The following is a 20,225-nucleotide window of genomic DNA, read 5'->3' on the forward strand; positions in this document are numbered from 1 at the left end:
TGCAACAAGAACTGTTTAATATCTATTAGGGTAAGACCAAATTATACAAAAGTAATACACAAAAATGTATTCCTCATATACTTCACTCATGGAGACACAGTCTCCTGAAATATTTAATTTACCTATTTAGATCATGTTTCTATTGAATGTGGTTATCCATGACAAATATTTCCCTCACCTCAAGTAATTATATATTTATATCCAGTTATGATATAATACATGATAATACATATCAAACAACAAACAGTACATGTGGGAGCTAATGGGAAATGGCTTTCAGAAGCATTGATACAGCAGCATTAAATGTTAATAGTATCCAGTACACTGCAGTTCCTGCTGCACAATACCTATACAGCTGTAGTTTCCATAATCACATTAACCATGCTGTATATACATATGGCAGAAATGTTTGGACTGATTCACAATTCACCTTGACAACTTGCTACACACAGAAAAGTAGTTTGTTCATCTTTTGGCAGGCTTCACCCTTAATTTATAGCACTGATCAGCTAAACTTTTAGCATTTGCTAACAGATGAGTGTGTGGGTGGGGCAGTTAACAGGGTTCATAACTACTATGTGTGCATCTGCTGGTGAAAATTTTGTGCATTTGTGAAATTATACAAGTGGTGTCAACACAGGCCCATTTTATTAGTTCATAACAGTTTATGTTATGCTTCTCTTTATTTGAAGCCTGCACAACCGGACCCCACTTGATCCTTAGAAGTCTACTGTTTAATATATTTATGTTTGTATTGCTCCACTGTGGATTGCTCCACAGTGGTTTGCACTGATGTCAACAGGTGCCAACCATTATCTAAGTTTTTATTAAATTATAATAAAAAACAAAAACAAACTAAAAGTCTGTTACCTACAGCTATTGGAAGCCAACAAACATGAGCTTCAAACTCATCCACCCATCATCCAAAATACACATAAAATGTTATATAAAGTATAGGTTGGAAAACAAAACAACAACTAAAAAGTAAAACAGCCTATTGAATACCACATCATCACAGTCAGACAAGACGGCTCACAGGTTTTGAAATAACGATCATTCAGACACGATTCTTCACATCTGTTTCAGGTCTAATACTGTATTACTGTAATAACCATCTACTGAATCTTAAAGACGTTTTCAAAGAAGACTTGAGTGACACTAAAATCAATATGACAGTCTCTGACTGAACGGCAACACACAGATACTCCCTCTTTCAATTTCACCTCATGAAGAAATAACTGGTTGAATTTTATATTTTCTTTTATATAAATATCATATTACACCTACTCATAGAATAACACCAACAGCCACGAAATGACACAATAAGACCTGAAATCCAGAGCTTCATTTAAGCATTTACATGTAGGGTTAAATGGGAGAATTTGCCGAAGGGGTGAGAACTTCACTTCATACAATGCTATGACCACCTACAACAATGATTATTAATATTTACTGTATGTCCAACCTGCAATTGTTTTGCTTTTCATTCACTTTTAACCTGTACAACGTTGATTTGGAATGTTTTATCCAATGAACTGCACTCCTAAATTCTGCATGTGCATCACTTTTACATGTAATAATCATTCATTTCACTGAAATCAACCTGCTAAACACATAGCCAGAGTGTAATTACAAAACTAATGAATAACGGGGATTACAAAAAACAAACCGACATGTTATCACTCTTAGGGCTTTACAGGTAGAATTTAAAACCCACTATCACACCTTTCCTGAGAATGTTAAATAAAAATGTCAAAAGGTTCACTGACACAGAGCAACTTCACATCAGTGAAAAAAAAAACACAATTGGGTCACCAAAACATGAACTGTTACTATTTTCTCTGGGATTTAAAAGCTTTTGAGTTGGAAAACTTACATGCTCAATACATTTTGTGCTAGCGATTACTTCCAGCAAATGTCTTCTGATTTAAATTATGTCAGTGACACAGATTTAGTCCTTTCATTCATCTTCCTGTTAAATTTGCATTTAAAAAAAATTAGAAATGTCAATTCTATTGTTGAGATTTTGGCCAAGTTCAACTTTGTATTTTTCAACATTAAGTAACAGTTAAGTTTAGATGGTAAGAAAAGGACTGGCCAGTATATAAAATGATATGTTCCAGACTAAATCACACAAGGTTTAATTGTGCCCTGCACTTTGTGGGAATCATTTGACATCATCTGCTTTCTTGCTGAGAATTAGATGAGAAGATAGATCCCACTCTCATGTCTGTACGGTAAATATAAAGCTACCATCAGCAGCTGGTTAACTTAGTTTAGAGCCGGGAAAGCTGTTTCCCTGTTTCCAGTTTTTATGCTAAGCTAACCAGCTGCTAACTGTAGCTTCATAGTAACTGTACAGACACGAGAGTGGTATTTATCTTCTCATCCATCTCTCAGCAGAAAAGTAAATAATCGTATCTTCCAAATTGTTGAACCATCCCTCTACTGAGACTTTTATTTTAAATTTATTTAGCATTTGGTGACCCTAAGGCTAATGAAAGTATCTCTTAACAATATAGTTACTACTTTACATAAAAAAACACATTACAACGGTAATTAAAAGATGTTTTAAAGTGGGACAGAGGCATAGGCAGAAAAGTCACTGTGCTGACCACAGGTGAACCTACCTGAATAAAAGGATGAAGCTCGGAGGATGTGTTTTAGCTATATAATGTGTCCCCGTTGAAAAGCTACACACACATTGACCAGCTAAAGTTGAGCAGTTTAAAAGAGAAAAACCAGCTTTTTAAATAACCGGTTGTTATTTTAGATGTGAAGTTACATAAATTGTTAACTCCCATGTGTGTCAGAATTTAATAAAAGTACACTTCCACCAAAAACATGACTTTTCTCTACATTGTTCTGGTTGAAATCAGCTCGTACAGTGTTGTAATGAAGGGCACCTAATTCTGTGTTCTTAATTGATCCCTTTTTATCTCTCCTACTCAGCAGCTTGGCCCCCTTATCTGCCCTACATCGGGTCATCGTAGTTGTAGGTGGGAGCTGCTGAGTACTGGTTCTGCTGCACGGCTCCCTGTGCAGCTCCCATGGCCGCCTGCTGAGCTGCCTGCTGGACGTGGGGGTTCTTCCAGGCCCCACTGGCCCACTCCTCCTGGGCTTTGCCCATGCTGCCACCAGTGCCACGGTATAAGTTATGAACCTGAGAAAGAAGTTGTAAAAGTTATAAAAAAGTGATATAAAAGGAAGTTTACCATTATTCATCAGGAAAAAATATCTACAGTGTTAAACGCAAACTGAATTAAAATCCTTGTTACTAAGAAGTATAAAAGAAACCTTTTATTTTTTTACATGCAGTGATAGCGCCCCCTACACAAGTGTTCCCTAGATGGCATGGATTTTTTGTACCACTGATGACGTCGGCTCTGTGTGGGCGGCCACCAGCCGTGTGACAGACCCATCCTTTGCTTGGACCCATCTGTGATTTGACCACTCAAATTATTTTTATTATGCAGCAACATTTTTACATGTTTAACGATCAGGAAAATATATTGGCCATCAGGCACTCAAATAATAATCCTTATTGGTGGACTGGTTTATATTGGTCTACAGTCATAGAAGGGTGGAATATTTTGAACTAAGTTAGCCTTATCTCTGTGAGTGATACAGATTTAGCTAGCTAACCTTCTACACATAAACAGAACTTTTATAACTATATAAAATATGTTTTTACAAATATGTTTCTTTTTATCTGACCAAATCTCTTCGTAATTTATTCTAACTGGGTGGAACCTTTAGAGTAATAAAAACTTTAAAAATGAATGTAATTTCCTGAAAATGGAATTGAAATTGTCTCTTTTTTGGAAGGCAAGAAACTGTTTATGACTGAATAGTATTTTTAATGACTTAACTTCCCATCATCAAGAGGGTTATATGATTATAGAGTTGGTTGTGTGAGGATTAAAATACTGTGCACTGAAAAAATAACATCAAATCAATTAAATGTAGGTTTAATTACACTGAACAATGGTGTCTGGCTGATGTGAGGCATCCATATTGGTTTGGTTTCCAGTCACTTCCACATTAGTGCCATCTCAGATAAATTGTTTGTTAGTCGACTTGGATATGAATCACTGGTTAACATAAAAAGTGCTAGGGTTAGCCTACTTGTTATTTTAGATTGATTTGCCATCACTGGAATTGGACTAATGAAACAGAAACAGCAAATGCTAGCTCTGTGAGTCCTAGCCCCCCCATTCTTTTTGACAATGTGGCACAACACTGAGTGTGTGGGAGCTGGCAGTGATTCAGCAGGGGCTGAAATAACAAAACCAAAAAGTAATTCCCACTTGAAGGTAATCAGTGCTAACATTAGAAAGCTAGGTTAATTAGCTTTTACTTTCTGAGTCGAAGTTACGTAGCTTAGTTTGCTAGCTTCCACTTTTCAAGTGGAATACAAACTTAACAGCTTGATGAGTACTTAACCAACGACATGTATCAGGGTATGTAGGCTACAAGGTTAGACTGTACTACATAGCCTGTCTCCTAGCAACACTGGACCTAAAATGTCCGTCAACCAACCACTGCCAGGTGAAACACACACCCAGAGGCTTGAACCTGAGACTAAAGCTGGAGATGGCTCCACAAATGTAAAAAAAAAAAAAAGGTCTTATCTTCTTTCGAGAAATGGAAAATAATGCAAAATAGTAGTTTAATAGTATAATAATAGTAGTAGTATCTGAACAGTTTATAATTCCTTGCACAAGAATTTCAACTTTAAAGAGCGTTTTTACAAAATAAAGCCCACAAAATGCTAATTTCTACTTCTGGAGAAGAAACTAAAACAGTTCAGAGTTTCTTTTACTTAAAGAGGAGAATAAATGTAAAGGTCACCTTTGCAAGGGCGGTAAAGGACAGCACAGCCACCGCAGTAAACATGATGGTGGGAATCAGCATGACCACAGCGGAGCCAATGTTGGTGCTGAAGAAACTGATGGTAGCTAGCCAGCCACTGATGGAAACAACAAAAGAGTTAGTAACATCTCACACCTATGGCACGCATGACCAATGACAGTACTAAATAGTTTAAAAATATGTATAATTGTTAGTTTAGGCAGAGATTTTTTAAACTGTTTTAGATTCAGTGTGAATTATTTCTGAGGACAGCATTATATATCCATCAATAAAAAAAAAAACTGCTGAAAAAACCTGCTTAGAAATCACAGAATAGGACGCTCCATGAAACGTATCAAAGTTATGTAATAGTGGTCTGTACGTCCACTGGCACATTGCAAACAGGGACTGCTAGTAGCTAATTCAGCATACTTTTAATGGTCCCAATTTGCCAAAAATGTAAACAAATGTCAGTATATTGTCTGAGGCTGGGCGCTGTTTATTTTAGTATTCATTCCATTTCCTTATTGTTTATTGCCTCATTTGTCTCTGTAGTCCTTACCTGCTTGTTTCACCCTTGCCAGCTCATCTCTGTGTTAGCAGTCCTTGTAATATTGTTCCCACTATCATGTCATTTAGTTTCCTGTTTTATGTCTATTCTTTCCCTGTGTGTTATTGTTTCCCTGTTGTTTGATCATGGTTGTGTGATACCTGTGTATTTTCTGCGCTCTCTTTTTTTCCTTGTTCTATCCATGTGTATGTTTTCATGCTTCAGTTTCCTGTTTTATTTTGTAGTCTCTCTGTTTCTGATAACCTTGTGATTTAGTTTTTGCTTTCTATGTTCAACGTTGTTTCTCCTGTTGGCATTCCCTGTGTCGGCCTTGTTTTCCTAGTCTTTGGTTTTAAGTGGTTTTAAGATTTTTGCTGGACTTCCCTTTTTGCCTGCCTCAGGACACCTTTCATTGTAAGCCTTTTCATTTAAATAAACCTTCTAAAACTGCTCACTGGCTCCGCGCCTCCATACTTTTGGGTCCAAGCCTGCTATTTCTCAGACGTGAGAGAGATACTCAACGTGCTTTGCCTGAGAGACACTTTTGCCAAATGACAAGAGGCCAGGGATCAGTTAATGAACAAACATTAATATTTATGAGATTCAATTAATATACAAAAGGTCCCTGACTCACACTTTTTAAATGAACAATTTGTCACCCATCTGTATTCATGCTTCATGTCAAACATATTAGATAGCTGTGTTTGTCAAAGCTCTTACCACACTCCCCAGCCTGGAATGCCAACACTCTGGATGATACTGATCACCACCTGGGCCATGAAGACGAAGAAGAAAGCCATAAAGTTGAAAGAGCTGTCGGTCCTGCAAAGACACAATAATAAAATTCAGAAATCATGTGATCCAGCGGAACAGCAGGTACAAAATATTAGGTAAGCTCAGAGTAGGACCAGCTCACTTGAAGGCCTTGTAGATGGGCCTGAACCAGCATACGTAGGAGCAGGGGGTGAAGAGGATGAGCCACAGGAAGGCCATGCCGAAGTTGGTCACCCCGCCACCTCCACACATCCACGCCAGACAGCCAATCAGATTAACAGCCAGTGTGGCACTATTCACTGTCAACATTAAAGAGAAGGAGCAAGGATGACCAAAACATGGCAGACTGAAAAAAAAAGCCTCTATAGTGAATAGCCGACAGGCTGCATTACTCATCATAATTCAGCAGAATTGAATCACTATGATTTTCAGCAACTACTCAACACCGGATTTTTAGTTCTATATTAAAGCTATAATGTAGCACACAGCACACAGTTTCTACTCTACAAATACCAAACATTTTGTGTAGACTAATCTACTTATTAACCAGGCTTACATTCTTGTTTTCAAATGGCAGAACCTATGTGATAATGAAAAAGATACCATGATGCTCATGTCAATTTGACACATTACTATCATGTACTGTTATCATAAGGGCTACAACTAACAATTGTTTTCTAAATTGATTAATCTGCCAATTATGTTCTTGATTTATAGATTAGTGCTTTGGTCTATGTAAGATGTCTTCAAATATCTTTTTTTTGACCAAGACTCAAATATATTCAATCTTCAATGATTTGCAACAAAACAAGCAGCAAATCCTTAAAATAAAATTAGCTGGTGTTGTTGTTAAAAATAAACCTGATCTCCTGTTTAAATGTGTAAAGATTTTGTTTCTCAAAACAAAGAGCAAATAGCAAATGTGTCGAACAAACTTAGACACAATATGTCAATCTATGCATAAAAATGCACACAAAAAACTGAAAATGTATTAATTGGCTCTGTGCCAGTGACAGTAAGACCAGTCAATCTGGTCTCATGATGTTTTTGGTAAAACAAAGTCACTGGCAGGAAAGCACAGAAGCGGTGGAAAAGTTCACAGCTTATACCTTATACCTTGAACAAAAGTGTTGAAATAGGCCTAAATGTAAATCTGTGCTGCACGCCAACAGTCAATACAAAAACTTTTAGTGCAGTTACACTCACAGATCCATAGGTAGTAGATTTTCTTGCACATTGTGCGATGCTGGTCTGGGATCTCATTGAAGTCTTGGTAAAAACATGGCTTGAGAGGGATGAATCGAGGCAGGGGAGGGAAGTTGTTTTCTAGAACACAAAGAAACAGTTCAACGCAGCTGTCGTGCCCACAACAAATACATAAAGACAGCTGCATGAAGGATTACAATTTGTAAATAGGTTGATTTTGTACTTAGACTCTAAAATCACATGCACACAACGTAGCCTAGTTTAGAAAGCTTACCTGCCATGATGACCGTTCAGTATTTTCCTTCACTTGCAAACAGCCGGCACACAGACTTCAATCTGCCTTGAAAACCAAACTGCAGAGAAAGAACAGAGCTGTTTTTATTTATTTTTTGTGATCAAATGGTTTTTTATTATTTTCAATCTACAAATTAACAAAAATCACAAGCAAACCACAGGCAAAACACTGGAACATAAAAACGTGTCCCAGGGCAACAGAGCTGTTTTATTAAGGGCAACATCACTCGCTCACACATCCCATCACTGCTCTCTTTAGGCAACAGGACCACAGACCTCCACAGGCCTTCCTGTGAACGCATGCACACACTTCACTGGAATACACTACTAAGTTTAAATCCCAACATGATTTGATTTGAGGAGGTGCCTATCCTTTTCAGTGCACCCATCCCTACTGCTGCATCATTCATTACATCGACAGAGACAAACATGATTTTGGCCACATTTTACAGCTGTGTAATCCGCGCGGTTGGAAACTGTGTGGCCTTGTCGTGGTTCCTAATGTAGCATATTCATAACCCATGGGCGGAAAAAAGGCGACAAGCCAACAGAGTTTACAGATTGGACTTTATATGATAATAATATTTGTTTAGCTTTTAAACCTGCCAATAGGCTATATTTGATTGTGTTTCTAAGTCACGTTTCAATGCATTTGATGGTGGATGTGGAATAGCCTATAGCTCTGAAGGGCATTATTCTGCCACGAAATAAAGCAATCTCTGCCATTAACAACAGGCTGACCTCGGTGGTTTTTTATAAAATGATGCTTAAACTGTTTTCTATGTGTATTTGTTTTGGGCGGAGGGCAGGGATGATGCAGTAAGGCAGGGTGAATCGTGATCACAGACGATGGAGAAGCGTCCTTCAGCCTGTGCGCCACAGTGCATCGGTGCTTCCTCATCATTCGGACGCTGAACAGGTCAAGCCCAAACTCCTCACAATAAACCTCACATTATATAAGATTTAACAGGTTTTACTGAAGCTAGAAGCCCATTTATTGAAAGAGATGAATTCCCCTCCTCCTGTAGGCTAGTACATTTAAGTGAACGCCTTACCTCCAGTTTAGTCCGAGAATGTCGCTAGAATCCCTCCGTTTGTTTAAATAGCATCCTGGATTAATCTGCATTCAAACACATTGGAGGAAACGTCCAGATCAGGCACTGCTCACACAGAAATATGTACGTTATTCCCAAATGATGGGGTTTGGGAGTAAAAAGGCGGTCACGTGACGTAAGGTCTTTTCTTTACGCACATCGGAACGGAATATTTCAACAAGCCCCGCCCCTGCCTGATGCTGTCCACAGTGCTGAAAAGCAGAGAAGGCACACGATGTGATCTGATTGGGTGCCCGTTAGCACAGTATTAAATATGCTACAATCACAGCGGAAAAGAAAAAGGTGTAGGATATGGGATACTACTTTGAGGGATAACAGTATGACAGGGGATGTAACCTTTAGCCTCAACCAGATTTGCATTTTTCAGTTCAAATAACAAGGCAACAAAGTAGCCTATTGTCACACATTTCATAAAGGCTAGCCTACCGAAACAACTCAAAAACAATAAGTAAAGCATAAAATAAAACAAACAGACAAGGCAACAAAACATTGAAAAAGGCTGCAAATAAAATGGATAGCAATATTAAATAAAAAAGGTAAAACAACAAAATAAATACACAATGTATAAAGATGTAACTGCAAGGGGATAATGTTTAGGGCTCATAGTTTATTGAAAGGCACTGAAGAACAAAAGATTGCAGTATCACGTTCTAATAATTATTTCAATAGATTGTTTTATTATAATAATGTAGCCCTTATAGGGTTTATAAGTTGTAACGCATGCCTTTATTATCAGATGATTGAAAAATGATTTACCAATACTTTATAGATCAGTTATAAATCATTATTGAGATCAACTGTGGGGTTGCCAGGTTATGAAAAATCTCTCTCCTTTGAAAGTGAGAAACTCACAACCTGGCAACCCAAACGTTGCTCTTAATAATGTTAACATGATTTAGAAAGTATTAGTAAATTACTTAGGAACAATTTATAAACCCTTTATGCTTCATAAAAAAGGAGTACATTGTTCCCTAAGGGTAATCAGTCGTACATCTTCTGAAAGTTTGTTAAAGCTTTATGGTCCACCATGCTTCATTTCCATGCATGTTTAGTTTGGAATGGTCAGCAGACCGCTAATGATCTCAGAAGCACAGAGGGTTCATGTGGAAAAAGATGTATAGACAAGCAGCAGTGGATTTCATTTTACTTAACGTTTTAGATTCATTTACTTCTATGTCCTTGTTAGGACTATAACAAAACAATTCAGAATGAGCTCAAGGTGCATGAGATCAAGATTCAGATGGCAAGAATGAGAAAAGAACATAACAGTTGTCAGTCCTGTTAGAAATTAAAGCATGCACATGTTTTTCTAACTCAAGCCTAACTAAACCTTCAACTCTAAGATCAAATGTTATCATACAAATTGCTGGAAGATTTCAGTTGATTTGTCTGTGCAGGTTCACGACAAATAACAATTTTTTTTTAACAAAAGCCTGCCTTTGTGTTGGTAAGACTAGAGATCAGTGTCACAGTAAGCTTTAGGATGATGGATTGTAGGCTGTAAAAGGTCAGATTTTACTCAAAATAATGTCAGCATCAAAATGTGGTTCAGGTACAGTATGTCTCAGCTTTGAACTGTAAAAGTAGATTGTAGGCAATAGCATGCCCTGTTTTAGTCACAAGTTGCAAAAAAATGGTATAGGCTTCTTTTTGTGCGGTAAAATGAAACACACACACTTATCTTTTATTTATTTATTTGATAGTGTTAGATTTTTTTTCTTTGCCTTTGAAGCACTTTGTATGTGGTGTCTGTGAAAGGTGCTAATATACAGTATATAAATAAACTGTGCTTGCTTGCTTTGCTTCTTTTACAATCTACCAAACCCTTTTTTTCGGCTTTCTGCTTTTGACGCCCCTGTATCTGACAAAGCCTGTTCATGGCTCTGAGAAGCTGTAGGGGCAGAGACTTTTTTTTTCGTCTGTGAAAGCCCTCTGGACATCCTGTAGCCCATGTGGAATGCTGCATTCATGTTTCTTCGTAAAATTGGTTGTTATTGGTGCTTTTTGCACATAATAGAACGAAGATTAAAAACGCAAACAAGACATGTTTCGCCGTTTTTTATCTAAGTTAGCTGTGTGCTTTTCCGCTATTTGAATTTACCGACTCGGCCCTCTACGCCCTACCATTCCTCAGCTGCCAGTTTTCGTTCATGCATGAAAATTGCTTAATTCTACGCTATTTCTACAGCTATAGCTTGAACGCAGCAGTTTGTTCAGCTAGCATTAGCTCTTCCTGCAGTGCTATGAGTTGAGCACGACTGAAGGTAAGTGCAAATAATGATATAAAACTACTGTCTGTCATGTGAAATAGGTCTGTGTGCCACAAGGATGTAATCCTAATGTGTGTGTTTTACATCATCAGTAACATTACACGGTGACAGATATACAATCAGCTCTTCACTAGTTGTAGCTTAGCTAATTTAAGCTAACGTAGCTTTCTACTTTCCTATGCTAGTAAAGGGACAACATTACTTGCTTAGCTAGCTACCGAACACGGAAGTAACATAGTGCTTAACTTGACTGTCTAAGTTAGTAGATGGGCTGATCTTAGCAAGTTACCTGACCTGTTGGGTCTTATACGAAGAGCTTCAGTAGTTTTGTATACAGTTTATGGTTCACTAGTACAAACAAGCTAGGTGTAATGCCTAATGTATCCGTGTCAGAAAATGCCTTTCCTTCAAAGAGAAGATGAGGAGGGAGAAGATATTCAAGACCAAGATTCTTTTATTGGTCTGGTCATTACAATGGAAATCTCAGGCCTCAGGCACCTCCAACAAGGCTCATTAACTACTAAACAACACACAAGTAAAAGCAAAATCCGAACACATAATTATAATTATATGCAATAATGTGTGTAATAATGTAATAATACATGAAGTTATATAGTTATTTAATATAATTTATGTAGACAGTATTGCAAATTAATAAAACCAAATGTAAAAAGGAATGTATTTATGTATGCATGCATAATGAGAAGTGCTACAATTGTGTTAGAGCAATTCTGCACTAGTCATTTTAATTCATTAATCATATAATTTTTTTGGTGTCTGGGAATTGGGATGGAGACAATCAATCAGCAACAAACAGATTTGGATGGGAGTACACATTTTGGAACAACATAACGGTGTTTCATTTCTGTTAGCACTCGCATATAAGTTGTCATGAGGTACTTGCTGTGCTGTTGACACATAACTTCATTTTTGACTGTGCTCCCTTGTGAGCTATCTTATCACCTTTGTTTGCAGTGCTGGGAATGCAGCCACCACTCCCACCTGAGGCAGTCAGAGAGCTGGTGTGCTCCTGTCTGCACAGAGACCCAGTAGCAGCAGACCTCCGCTGCAGCCTGTTTGTTGCCGCTGCACAGAACTACAAGAGGGACTCTTTGCTCAGACCCTTTCCCCCTAGATACATAAGTGGTGACAATAAGGACTTTGAGGAGCTGGTAAGATATACACACAGTTGACATTCAAACACTTTTTAAATACCCTATATTGTAGGAAATATCAAGCACGTACACCATTTGAAGTACCTTAATATTAGATATAATAAGTAAGCAATAAACGCAGCAAGTAATTGAGAAAAACTTGACTTTTCACTTTTGTTAAGACAGAATGCCCATGCACATGAGTAATGGTGGTGGCATTATACATGTACACTTGGTGGCAGTAATGTGCTGTTAGAGGCAGCAGTTTGTCCGTAAAATAAGGTGAGAACAAAACTGCAAGATGATGCAGTTAAAAAAACAACACCATTTGGCTTTGCTAACGTTTGAAAGATATAAGAAATATGTAATTGGCGAGAAACATAGAAACAATAAACAAAACGGTTTATTTACAATAAAACAAAACTCAACACACACTTTAGTGGAGTACAGATTAGGACTAAAGATTTGAGATCTTTTCATCTTTGAAGGTCCTTTTAAAACGTAGATGTATGTCATTGGTGGGCCACCTTAAGTGACTAAAGTGTCAGACTCATCAAAAGTAAGTTTATATTACTCTGAGAAAGGAAAGGTTGAATTTTCTTGTATTCACTTTACAGTAATTGTTATGATTTTAGGCTATATGCAATGAGCATGTCCAACATTGTCTATCAAAAAATGCCAACACTAAAGGTGGTAGTGAACATATAGATTTGTATCTTGGTTTTTGTGGGCATGGTCATAATTTAATAAGACTCACATGGACGAATGAAATACAAACATTTGTGACATTAATTCAAAGATGACAGTCAGTTTGAGAGAGACACATTCAAAAGCAATACAGCTTCCCCTACACTGAAAGGGAAGATGAGACTTACTATAGACAGGTTTGGCTACTCCTGTTGTAGCAATATGATCAACAAAAGTTAGTTTTCTTCTCAAGTTGGCAGATGTGCACTCTTTGCCTGGTGTGAGGGAGCTGGTGAGACTACGACCCAGAGAGGGAGATCATCAACTGGCTCTCGCACACTGGATTCTCTCTTCAAAGAGCTTTGCTGTGAAGACACTACAGAAAGATGAGGTACATCACTATAAGTAGAGATACAGAAATGTATTTTACTACTTGCTTTTTTGTTTACAGTGTGTTTCTTTATTCTCTTCCAGTATGCCAAACTTTGTAACCTGACAGAAAATGAAGGGATTTCTGCACCTGTGCCAGACTTCCTGTTTGCGCTGGAGTACTGTGATCAGATGAACGCCAGGTTTGAGAAGATGAGGGAAGGTAGAGATGTCTTCTATGCATTCCACGGGAGCCGCCTGGAAAACTTTCACTCAATCATGCACAATGGGCTGCACTGTCACCTCAACAAGGTTAGTGCAATCCTCACTGCTTCATCTCTTCTGTGGCACAAAATAGCCTGTTATTGTGCAATATAATACATAACTGTTGATTTATGGTTCTGTGAAGGCTCCATGCAGAGCTTGCGCAGTAGCCTACGTAAGTGGACTGAAGTTTATACATATATGCCTTGGTGTACACGTCGATCTCTTTAAGAAAATAGCAGGGCCAGCGTGTGTGTGTGCGGGCGGTGTGTGGTAGATCGAGTGAGAGAGTGACAATGATTCGCTTCGGAGCAAGTCCCAACTGCATAATGAGAGAAACAAAGTGTGTTTCCTCTGTGCTTCCTGACAGCAGTCGCAAATCTGTTGCAGGAAAAGTTATCCCCCTACTTGGTTTCATGTTGTTTATGGAGAAGAAAGAACAGGAAATGAGTAGAGGGGTATGCAAGCTACCAAGTCACGGCCGAGTGACGTCCTTCGCCACAACGTGTAGTTAAATTTTTTGAGAGATGCACGTCAGGCTGCGGTGTAGAATCGGGTGTACGGTCGATATCTTCACATAAATTGCAAACGCATAAATCGGCCTTAAGACTACACAAAGCTGTTGAGATACCTGTTGTTTGCTAACACAAAGCTCAATCAATCTGGTTTCTTTTCTGCATGTTTTGTGCAGAACTCAGTGTTTGGAGAGGGGACCTACCTCACCAGTGACCTCAGCATGGCTGTCCTCTACAGTCCCCACAGCAGCGGCTGGCGAGAAAGTCTCCTGGGTCCAATGCTCAGCTGTGTTGCCTTGTGCGAAGTCATTGATCACCCAGATGTGAAGTGCCAGGTGAAAAAAAAAGGTGTGTAAACCATGTGACTCACAGAATAAAACACATTTAAAATCCTGCAACGCTGATTTTTAAATCGCTTCATGTTAAAACTAATTTCCCATTTCAGATTCTGAAACCATTGACCGTCAGCGCTCAAGAGCAAAGAACAGCGAAGGAGGGGACGTACCGGAGAAGTACTTTGTGGTCACCAATAATCAGCTTTTGCGAGTGAAGTACCTGCTTGTTTACTCTCAGAGGAAGCACCTGTCCAGGTAAGAGTCATCCGTGGGTAAAGGATGTAAATGCGGATGAAGTATTTATAAGCCACATTACACAGAACATGTTTTTTATGTTGTGCAAATGCCTAGCACATTTCATGATGAGTTGAAAAACATGCTAGTGCGGCCAAGCAGTACTCAAAGGCTTGAAAGGCACCCAGCAACCCGCTTATTTAAACATTTGGCAGAAATAAAAATGTTTGAAATATGTTTTCTCCAAAAAGAAAAGGAAATGGGAATATAGAACAGAAATAGCATCTCAGAATTTAACAGAAACAAGTAAGTTTAAAAACAACATCTGATTTTATAATAACAATTCTTTCTTTTTTTAGAATATAGGAACTACACGCATAGTACAATATAGGCCTCTTGTGTTTCTGGAAACAAAATAAAAAAAATAAGTACATGAGCCGGTTTCTGTTGGTGCTGGTAAACAAAAGGTCATTTTTGTGTTTTTCTTCTTCAGACGTTCCCGTAGCACATCCTGGCTCCTCAGGCACCATTTTGCCATCATGATGAGTCTCTACCTTCTGCTGCTCATATTCATCGGTGCCTTTAACTCCAACACCTTTGTATCGTTTTGGAACAGACTGTTCAGGTGACAAGACAACAGGGCAGACGGCCTGGATGTGATCCCCCGTGCCTTCCTGATCACTGACTGACTGGAGGCTTGAGCAAAGATAAAGTTTTATGCACCTTTTATACTGTTTTCTCTCTACAGTTGTTCTTTCTTTGTACAAATCAAATGGTTAATGAGACAATGCTGCATTTCGAAATTGTTATGCAATTTTGCATCTGTAATTTGTTTGGCTTATTAAACTCTATTTTTTTCCCCAAACAGAGAACACAGTCCTACTAACTAAAGGGTTAAAAGAAAAAACAGCAAAGGGTCAAGCATTAACTTTTTCTTTACGTCTTTTATTAGTTTGTTAGATCTTAGGTTCGTAGACATATTAGCACATTAACTGATCGCATTAACTTATTAGTGCCAGTGACTCCTGATCTGTTGATCAGACACTAATGAATAACTAGTGTCCCAGTTTAAATTCTTACTTTTTAATGTTCTGATTTTGTGTGACTCAGTCATGGGTAGGGACCTTTTATAACTCATTATTTAAGTGTAACTTTAAGGTATTGAATATAAAGGTAAAGGAAAAATACATGAGGTTATAAATGCATGCATTTGGATTACAAAAAGGCTACCGATAACCTAATTTATAATAATTTCAGATATGCTTTTAATAAACTGTACATTCACTTAAAGGCAACACATTCTTTGATTGAATGAATTGTTACAGTTTTTGACACCAATAAAACAATACTTTTTAAGTCGTTTGAAGGGTTTGAGTGAGGTTAGTGTCTTATAAAATCGATTTAAAAAAAAATCTCTCAAGTGGTAGTGGTTGACTTAAAATGAATATTACACAATATTCCGAGAGATTAATCACGTCTCAGAGAAAGAGCTGCGGCTCATTCCTGTACATCTAAAATCTACTTGAAGGTCACTCCTTCATAATAGTAGGTTGTACTTTTCTATTGTTTTGTGTTGTATTCAAACTTTAACATGGGTTTCCTCTGACAGGGGCACATTTATTACCGCTGGCACGCAGATGGCCCTTTTGTTATCCGTTGTTTTTATCAGTAAAAAAAAAAAAAGAAGGGACGTCTATATGGGATTGATAACAGAGGCGGCCTGCTTTGGTAACAGATCCTGTCCTGGAACCAGAAAAGTTTGATGTTTTAGCGTTAAATATTATTTTTATTTTTTTCTGGTAGGTCTATTATAGCCAGATTTGTAACCAGTTTGAGTACCTTGTATTTAACAATTATTTCATTCAGTTCAGCATAATTGCTTGTCTACTATTACAGACACAGGACAAGGATCTGTACACTCCTGTTTTCTGTCTGATTAAACACCAGATACAGTATTAATATTTAGATATCACAGTCATTTAGTGATGCAACTGACTGACAAGTTAGAAGAAGATGAAAGAAAAGGCAGGCCTTTGTTTTGGTGTAAAAAAACACCATTCCATATTGTGAAATCTTTCAGGTAAACTTCAGAAACAACTCACATTGGAAGGACACAGAACAAACTGCCCATTGTTGGTCCACACTTTATTCCCTCTCCGTACAAGCTTCATTATTGCTGCCTCATAAACCGTCTGTTATTCAATAACCATCAACTGTCAGGGGGGCAGCAATGGCAGAGGGGACTCAAGAGGCTTTTCTTTTTCGTTGAACTATAAAAACTCCCAAAATGGGAACAGTTTGAGCAGTGCTAGAATGACATGATAGTTATGTTTACCACATTGCTGTACCTGAATGATTTCACTTAATGTCTTTGCCCGGTTAGCATTGTTTCTACTTATTCCAATGCAGGAGTCCAAACTGGTTCACTCATTCATGGTTCAACATTCACTATAAAGGGAGTTACTTGTAGAAGACTAAGCTTGAGAAGATGCTTTCAGCTAAATGCTAATATCTCCATGCTAACATACTCACAATGGCTGTGATGATGTTAAGCAGGTATGATGTTTACCTTATTCATCAACTTAGTTTAGCATGCTGACATTTGCTACTTAGCAGTCAACATGAAGTACAGCTGAGGCTGATGGGAATGTTAGTTTTGCAGGAATTTGGTCATAAACCAAAGTATTGATAATGGTGCTACATGAAGAGTCAGGATTTATTCTAAGGGGGGCATGGATGTCTTAGAGTTTCATGGCAATCCATCCAAGTTGAGATATTTCAGTGTGTATCAAAGTGACAAACGGATAGGGCCGTCTCTTGAGCCACGCTTCAAAACTGTATCTTACACCGTTGCATTGTCGGATTAATTGAGACCAAATACTTGGAGTTTGATCCTTTTCAATAGATAATTTTTTTTCTACACAACAGGTGGATTTGTGTACTGATGACTTGAATCTTAACCTTTCATCCATGAGGGGAAATGTGTCTTGCAGGAAGGTAAAAACATAGAGCACACACAGGCTTAAACATAACATACACAAAACATACAATGAACTATGTAAAAAATCCTAAAAATGTACCACACAAGCTCCCTAATAACTAGTGATATACAATAAGCAATCATCAAGGGTAAAACATTGCCAATGTTCCCACTAGATGAATAAAACCAAAGAAAGTACAGGATGACATGTCATATTTATTCCTCATGCTTTAATAATACATTTAGTTTCACATTTTTATATTCATGTTTACATTGCATATAAAAGACGATTGTTGGAAAAATAATTTTCAAGTTATACACAAAGTTTATAGATAGCTGCCTTTTTGCACTTTGCTACATGAACCAGTGAAGATTTCTTCTTTTTACAAAAGGTAGTTACTTCGTTGCGTTTGGACAGGCTGGGACTAAACACAGAAAATGCCCCTCAGGATGACTCTACAGAGTTAAAAAAGAAACGGACTGTTAGATTAGCAGTTGCAGTGCTTTAAGGCAGTACAGCATAATTAAGAAATACAGGTTATTAACATAGCTTTCTTGTAATTTTCACCCACCTACCTGTAGGTTGTTGTGGCATACAGTATTATGAGTGGCTGTCAGGTGAGTGTGCACACACTTCCCAAAGTGGTGTAGACAGGAGGAATCAGATGGGGTGCAGGTTTGAGGGCATGATGGGGGTTTCAGCACCAGACAGCTTGAACAGGAGGTGTGTTGGCAGGAGCCCTGACATGCTATCTGCTCCAGAGAGACTAACCTATAGAGCAGGAAATTCAGATTTCTGTTAGAAAAGCAGTACAAGAAGATAGTAAAGAAAAAAAATCTTTTCCTTCTTTTAGTCACCTGGCAGCGCAGATTTCTGAGGGGTTGGCCTGACAGTATTCCCTGGTGCATTCTGGGTGACAGCTCTCTGGATCCAACGATTCAATTACTGCTCAAAAAATGTTAAACACTGAATAAGAAATAATTCACACGGCATATTAGATACATCAAATTTAATATTTACATCTTTTCCTGTGCAGTAACAAAACATTAACATCTCTAATTTCATACTACGTCTGATACAATATTGATAACGGGGACAACTCTATTCACCATGAGGAGATAAGAGGTGTAATTATGCCTTAACTGTTGGCAGAAACCTTTGAATCAAAGGAAGCTTTGAGCACACTATCGGTCTTCACAGTTCATAAACAAGATTTACCACATTGGCACCGTTCCCACTACAATGATACAAAATTATGCTGAATTTCATAGGAAAATCTTGTTCTTCTTACTTTTATTTATGTCATGGCTATAGTTATTAGTTTAAAAAAAACATGATCAGTTTTTTTGTGTGATAGAATAATGCATTGCTAAAGGTTAAATAGTAAATAAATTACAATAAATTACCGTAATACAGTATATAAAATAATCAAAACTAGCTCCCTCTCCTTGAATTAATCTGTAATTATACATTATTATAAAAAAAACAATTCTACTGCATGATAGGTGCTTTATATTTTATACTTTAAGTGCATTTCACAAACAATACTTCTGTATTTTTACTTAACATTTTTAATACAGGCCTGTAATGGAGTATTTATATTACAACATGTTTTATATTATTGCCTCTTTGTGATTGATGCATCTTCTTTCATATAAACTGAAATGGGGGATTAATGTATTATTTTGGCTCACTGTGGCATATTACATTAATGAATGATTAAAAGGTCATCACCTGCTTGTTACTAATTGAGGTTATAAACCATAAACTCACCTGCTTTACAGATGCCTTTGCGCTCTGGGTCTGGTTTGTCAGCTGCTGAGTCCTGGTAAACACACACCAGTCCCTTATCACACTTGCCCAGATAGTCCCATGTTCCTCCACAGGTCTCTCCCTCTGCTCTGGCACAAACGCGGCAGCAGCCACACACACCTGTCGTGACACCACCTTTACACTGGAGCTTCAGTGCCCGCCGGGAGGAGCAGTGTATCTGCTCGCAGGGCGGGCAGTGAAGGGCCTGAAGCTGCTGAGATGCTCCAGAAGGCATTTCCTGTGACCCCAACGCCCCCAACAAGGCACTCAAAAAGAAGAGCATCCACATCCTTGAACAACCAAATGTTCTACTGAGGTGAGAACACCTGGCAGCCCTTTTTATATACATGTCGGCCCCTGGGATAACATACCAGCAGGACTTTATAGTTTATGAGCCACAACCTCCACCCCCCACCAGCAGCCAATAGACGAGGACAGGGGGGTTTTCACTAGGTGGATTAAATCTAAATACACAGTACATTATCCCCATGTCTTATCTTCACACTATCAACAGTGTGATTTTGTTTTGAAATAATTCTTCCTTTTGAACACTTGTTAGATAAGTCTGATGAAGACTGGCCCCCTTTGTATTTGGAGTCTAATGACCTCGAAGAAGGGGCAATTCAGTGCACACCTACAATCAGGTAATGACCTATTTCTTGAAAGAACAAAAGCAGGTTATCTGATCAGAACATCTCGTAAGTTTCCTATCTCTAAATAAAAAGTCTGACAGGTTGTGTACATAATAAAAGATAAAAAGTTACACTGGAGGATTCAACATAAATGCCCTATTATTTTTACCTGACTTTCT

At 38.0% G+C, this 20,225-nt stretch overlaps 3 protein-coding genes across 4 annotated transcripts; 1 reads left to right on the plus strand and 2 right to left on the minus strand.

The window, feature by feature from the left end:
* Positions 1–8,999, minus strand: scamp5a (secretory carrier membrane protein 5a). Of its 2 annotated transcripts, none has more exons than XM_032523236.1 (7): positions 8,734–8,999; positions 7,659–7,737; positions 7,385–7,504; positions 6,321–6,477; positions 6,125–6,226; positions 4,855–4,972; positions 1–3,163 (listed from the first exon to the last, which is right to left on the minus strand). In XM_032523236.1, exons 2-7 carry the CDS (start codon positions 7,663–7,665, stop codon positions 2,975–2,977), a joined length of 693 nt encoding a protein of 230 aa, XP_032379127.1. In that variant the 5' UTR covers positions 7,666–7,737; positions 8,734–8,999; the 3' UTR covers positions 1–2,974. The 2 variants fall into 2 exon arrangements, with proteins under 2 accessions (XP_032379127.1, XP_032379128.1); XM_032523237.1 differs by having other exon boundaries at positions 2,975–3,163; positions 7,659–7,756; positions 8,734–8,943.
* Positions 9,000–10,768: 1,769 nt separating this feature from the next.
* parp16 (poly (ADP-ribose) polymerase family, member 16) lies at positions 10,769–15,977 on the plus strand. Its single transcript, XM_032523154.1, has 7 exons — positions 10,769–11,057; positions 12,039–12,235; positions 13,158–13,295; positions 13,379–13,585; positions 14,229–14,400; positions 14,498–14,642; positions 15,115–15,977. The coding sequence occupies exons 2-7, from the start codon at positions 12,047–12,049 to the stop codon at positions 15,248–15,250; spliced, it is 987 nt and encodes a 328-aa protein (XP_032379045.1). The 5' UTR covers positions 10,769–11,057; positions 12,039–12,046; the 3' UTR covers positions 15,251–15,977.
* A 1,940-nt stretch (positions 15,978–17,917) lies between these two features.
* On the minus strand, positions 17,918–19,829 carry si:ch73-330k17.3 (cysteine-rich motor neuron 1 protein). The gene is made up of 4 exons (XM_032523160.1): positions 19,376–19,829; positions 18,460–18,547; positions 18,178–18,373; positions 17,918–18,057 (listed from the first exon to the last, which is right to left on the minus strand). Exons 1-4 carry the CDS (start codon positions 19,761–19,763, stop codon positions 17,998–18,000), a joined length of 732 nt encoding a protein of 243 aa, XP_032379051.1. The 5' UTR covers positions 19,764–19,829; the 3' UTR covers positions 17,918–17,997.
* Positions 19,830–20,225: the final 396 nt, after the last annotated feature.

This window comes from Etheostoma spectabile, chromosome 8 (genome assembly GCF_008692095.1).
Source record: "Etheostoma spectabile isolate EspeVRDwgs_2016 chromosome 8, UIUC_Espe_1.0, whole genome shotgun sequence".
Taxonomy (NCBI): domain Eukaryota; kingdom Metazoa; phylum Chordata; class Actinopteri; order Perciformes; family Percidae; genus Etheostoma; species Etheostoma spectabile.

Bases quoted from the DNA above. Each gene is read 5' to 3' on its own strand.
- parp16 (XM_032523154.1), top strand. From the start codon at position 12,047: ATGCAGCCACCACTCCCACCTGAGGCAGTCAGAGAGCTGGTGTGCTCC. The intron at 13,296-13,378 runs GTACATCACTAT...ATTCTCTTCCAG, and splicing joins AGACACTACAGAAAGATGAG to TATGCCAAACTTTGTAACCT. The intron at 14,401-14,497 runs GTGTGTAAACCA...TTCCCATTTCAG, and splicing joins GTGCCAGGTGAAAAAAAAAG to ATTCTGAAACCATTGACCGT.
- scamp5a (XM_032523236.1), bottom strand. The intron at 4,973-6,124 runs GTAAGAGCTTTG...TGTTTCCATCAG, and splicing joins ATTCCAGGCTGGGGAGTGTG to TGGCTGGCTAGCTACCATCA. The intron at 3,164-4,854 runs GTGACCTTTACA...CTTCTTTCTCAG, and splicing joins CCTTTACCGCCCTTGCAAAG to GTTCATAACTTATACCGTGG.
- si:ch73-330k17.3 (XM_032523160.1), bottom strand. From the start codon at position 19,763: ATGTATATAAAAAGGGCTGCCAGGTGTTCTCACCTCAGTAGAACATTT. The intron at 18,548-19,375 runs GTGAGTTTATGG...TTTTTTGAGCAG, and splicing joins CAAAGGCATCTGTAAAGCAG to TAATTGAATCGTTGGATCCA. The intron at 18,058-18,177 runs GTAGGTGGGTGA...TTAACTCTGTAG, and splicing joins TATGCCACAACAACCTACAG to AGTCATCCTGAGGGGCATTT.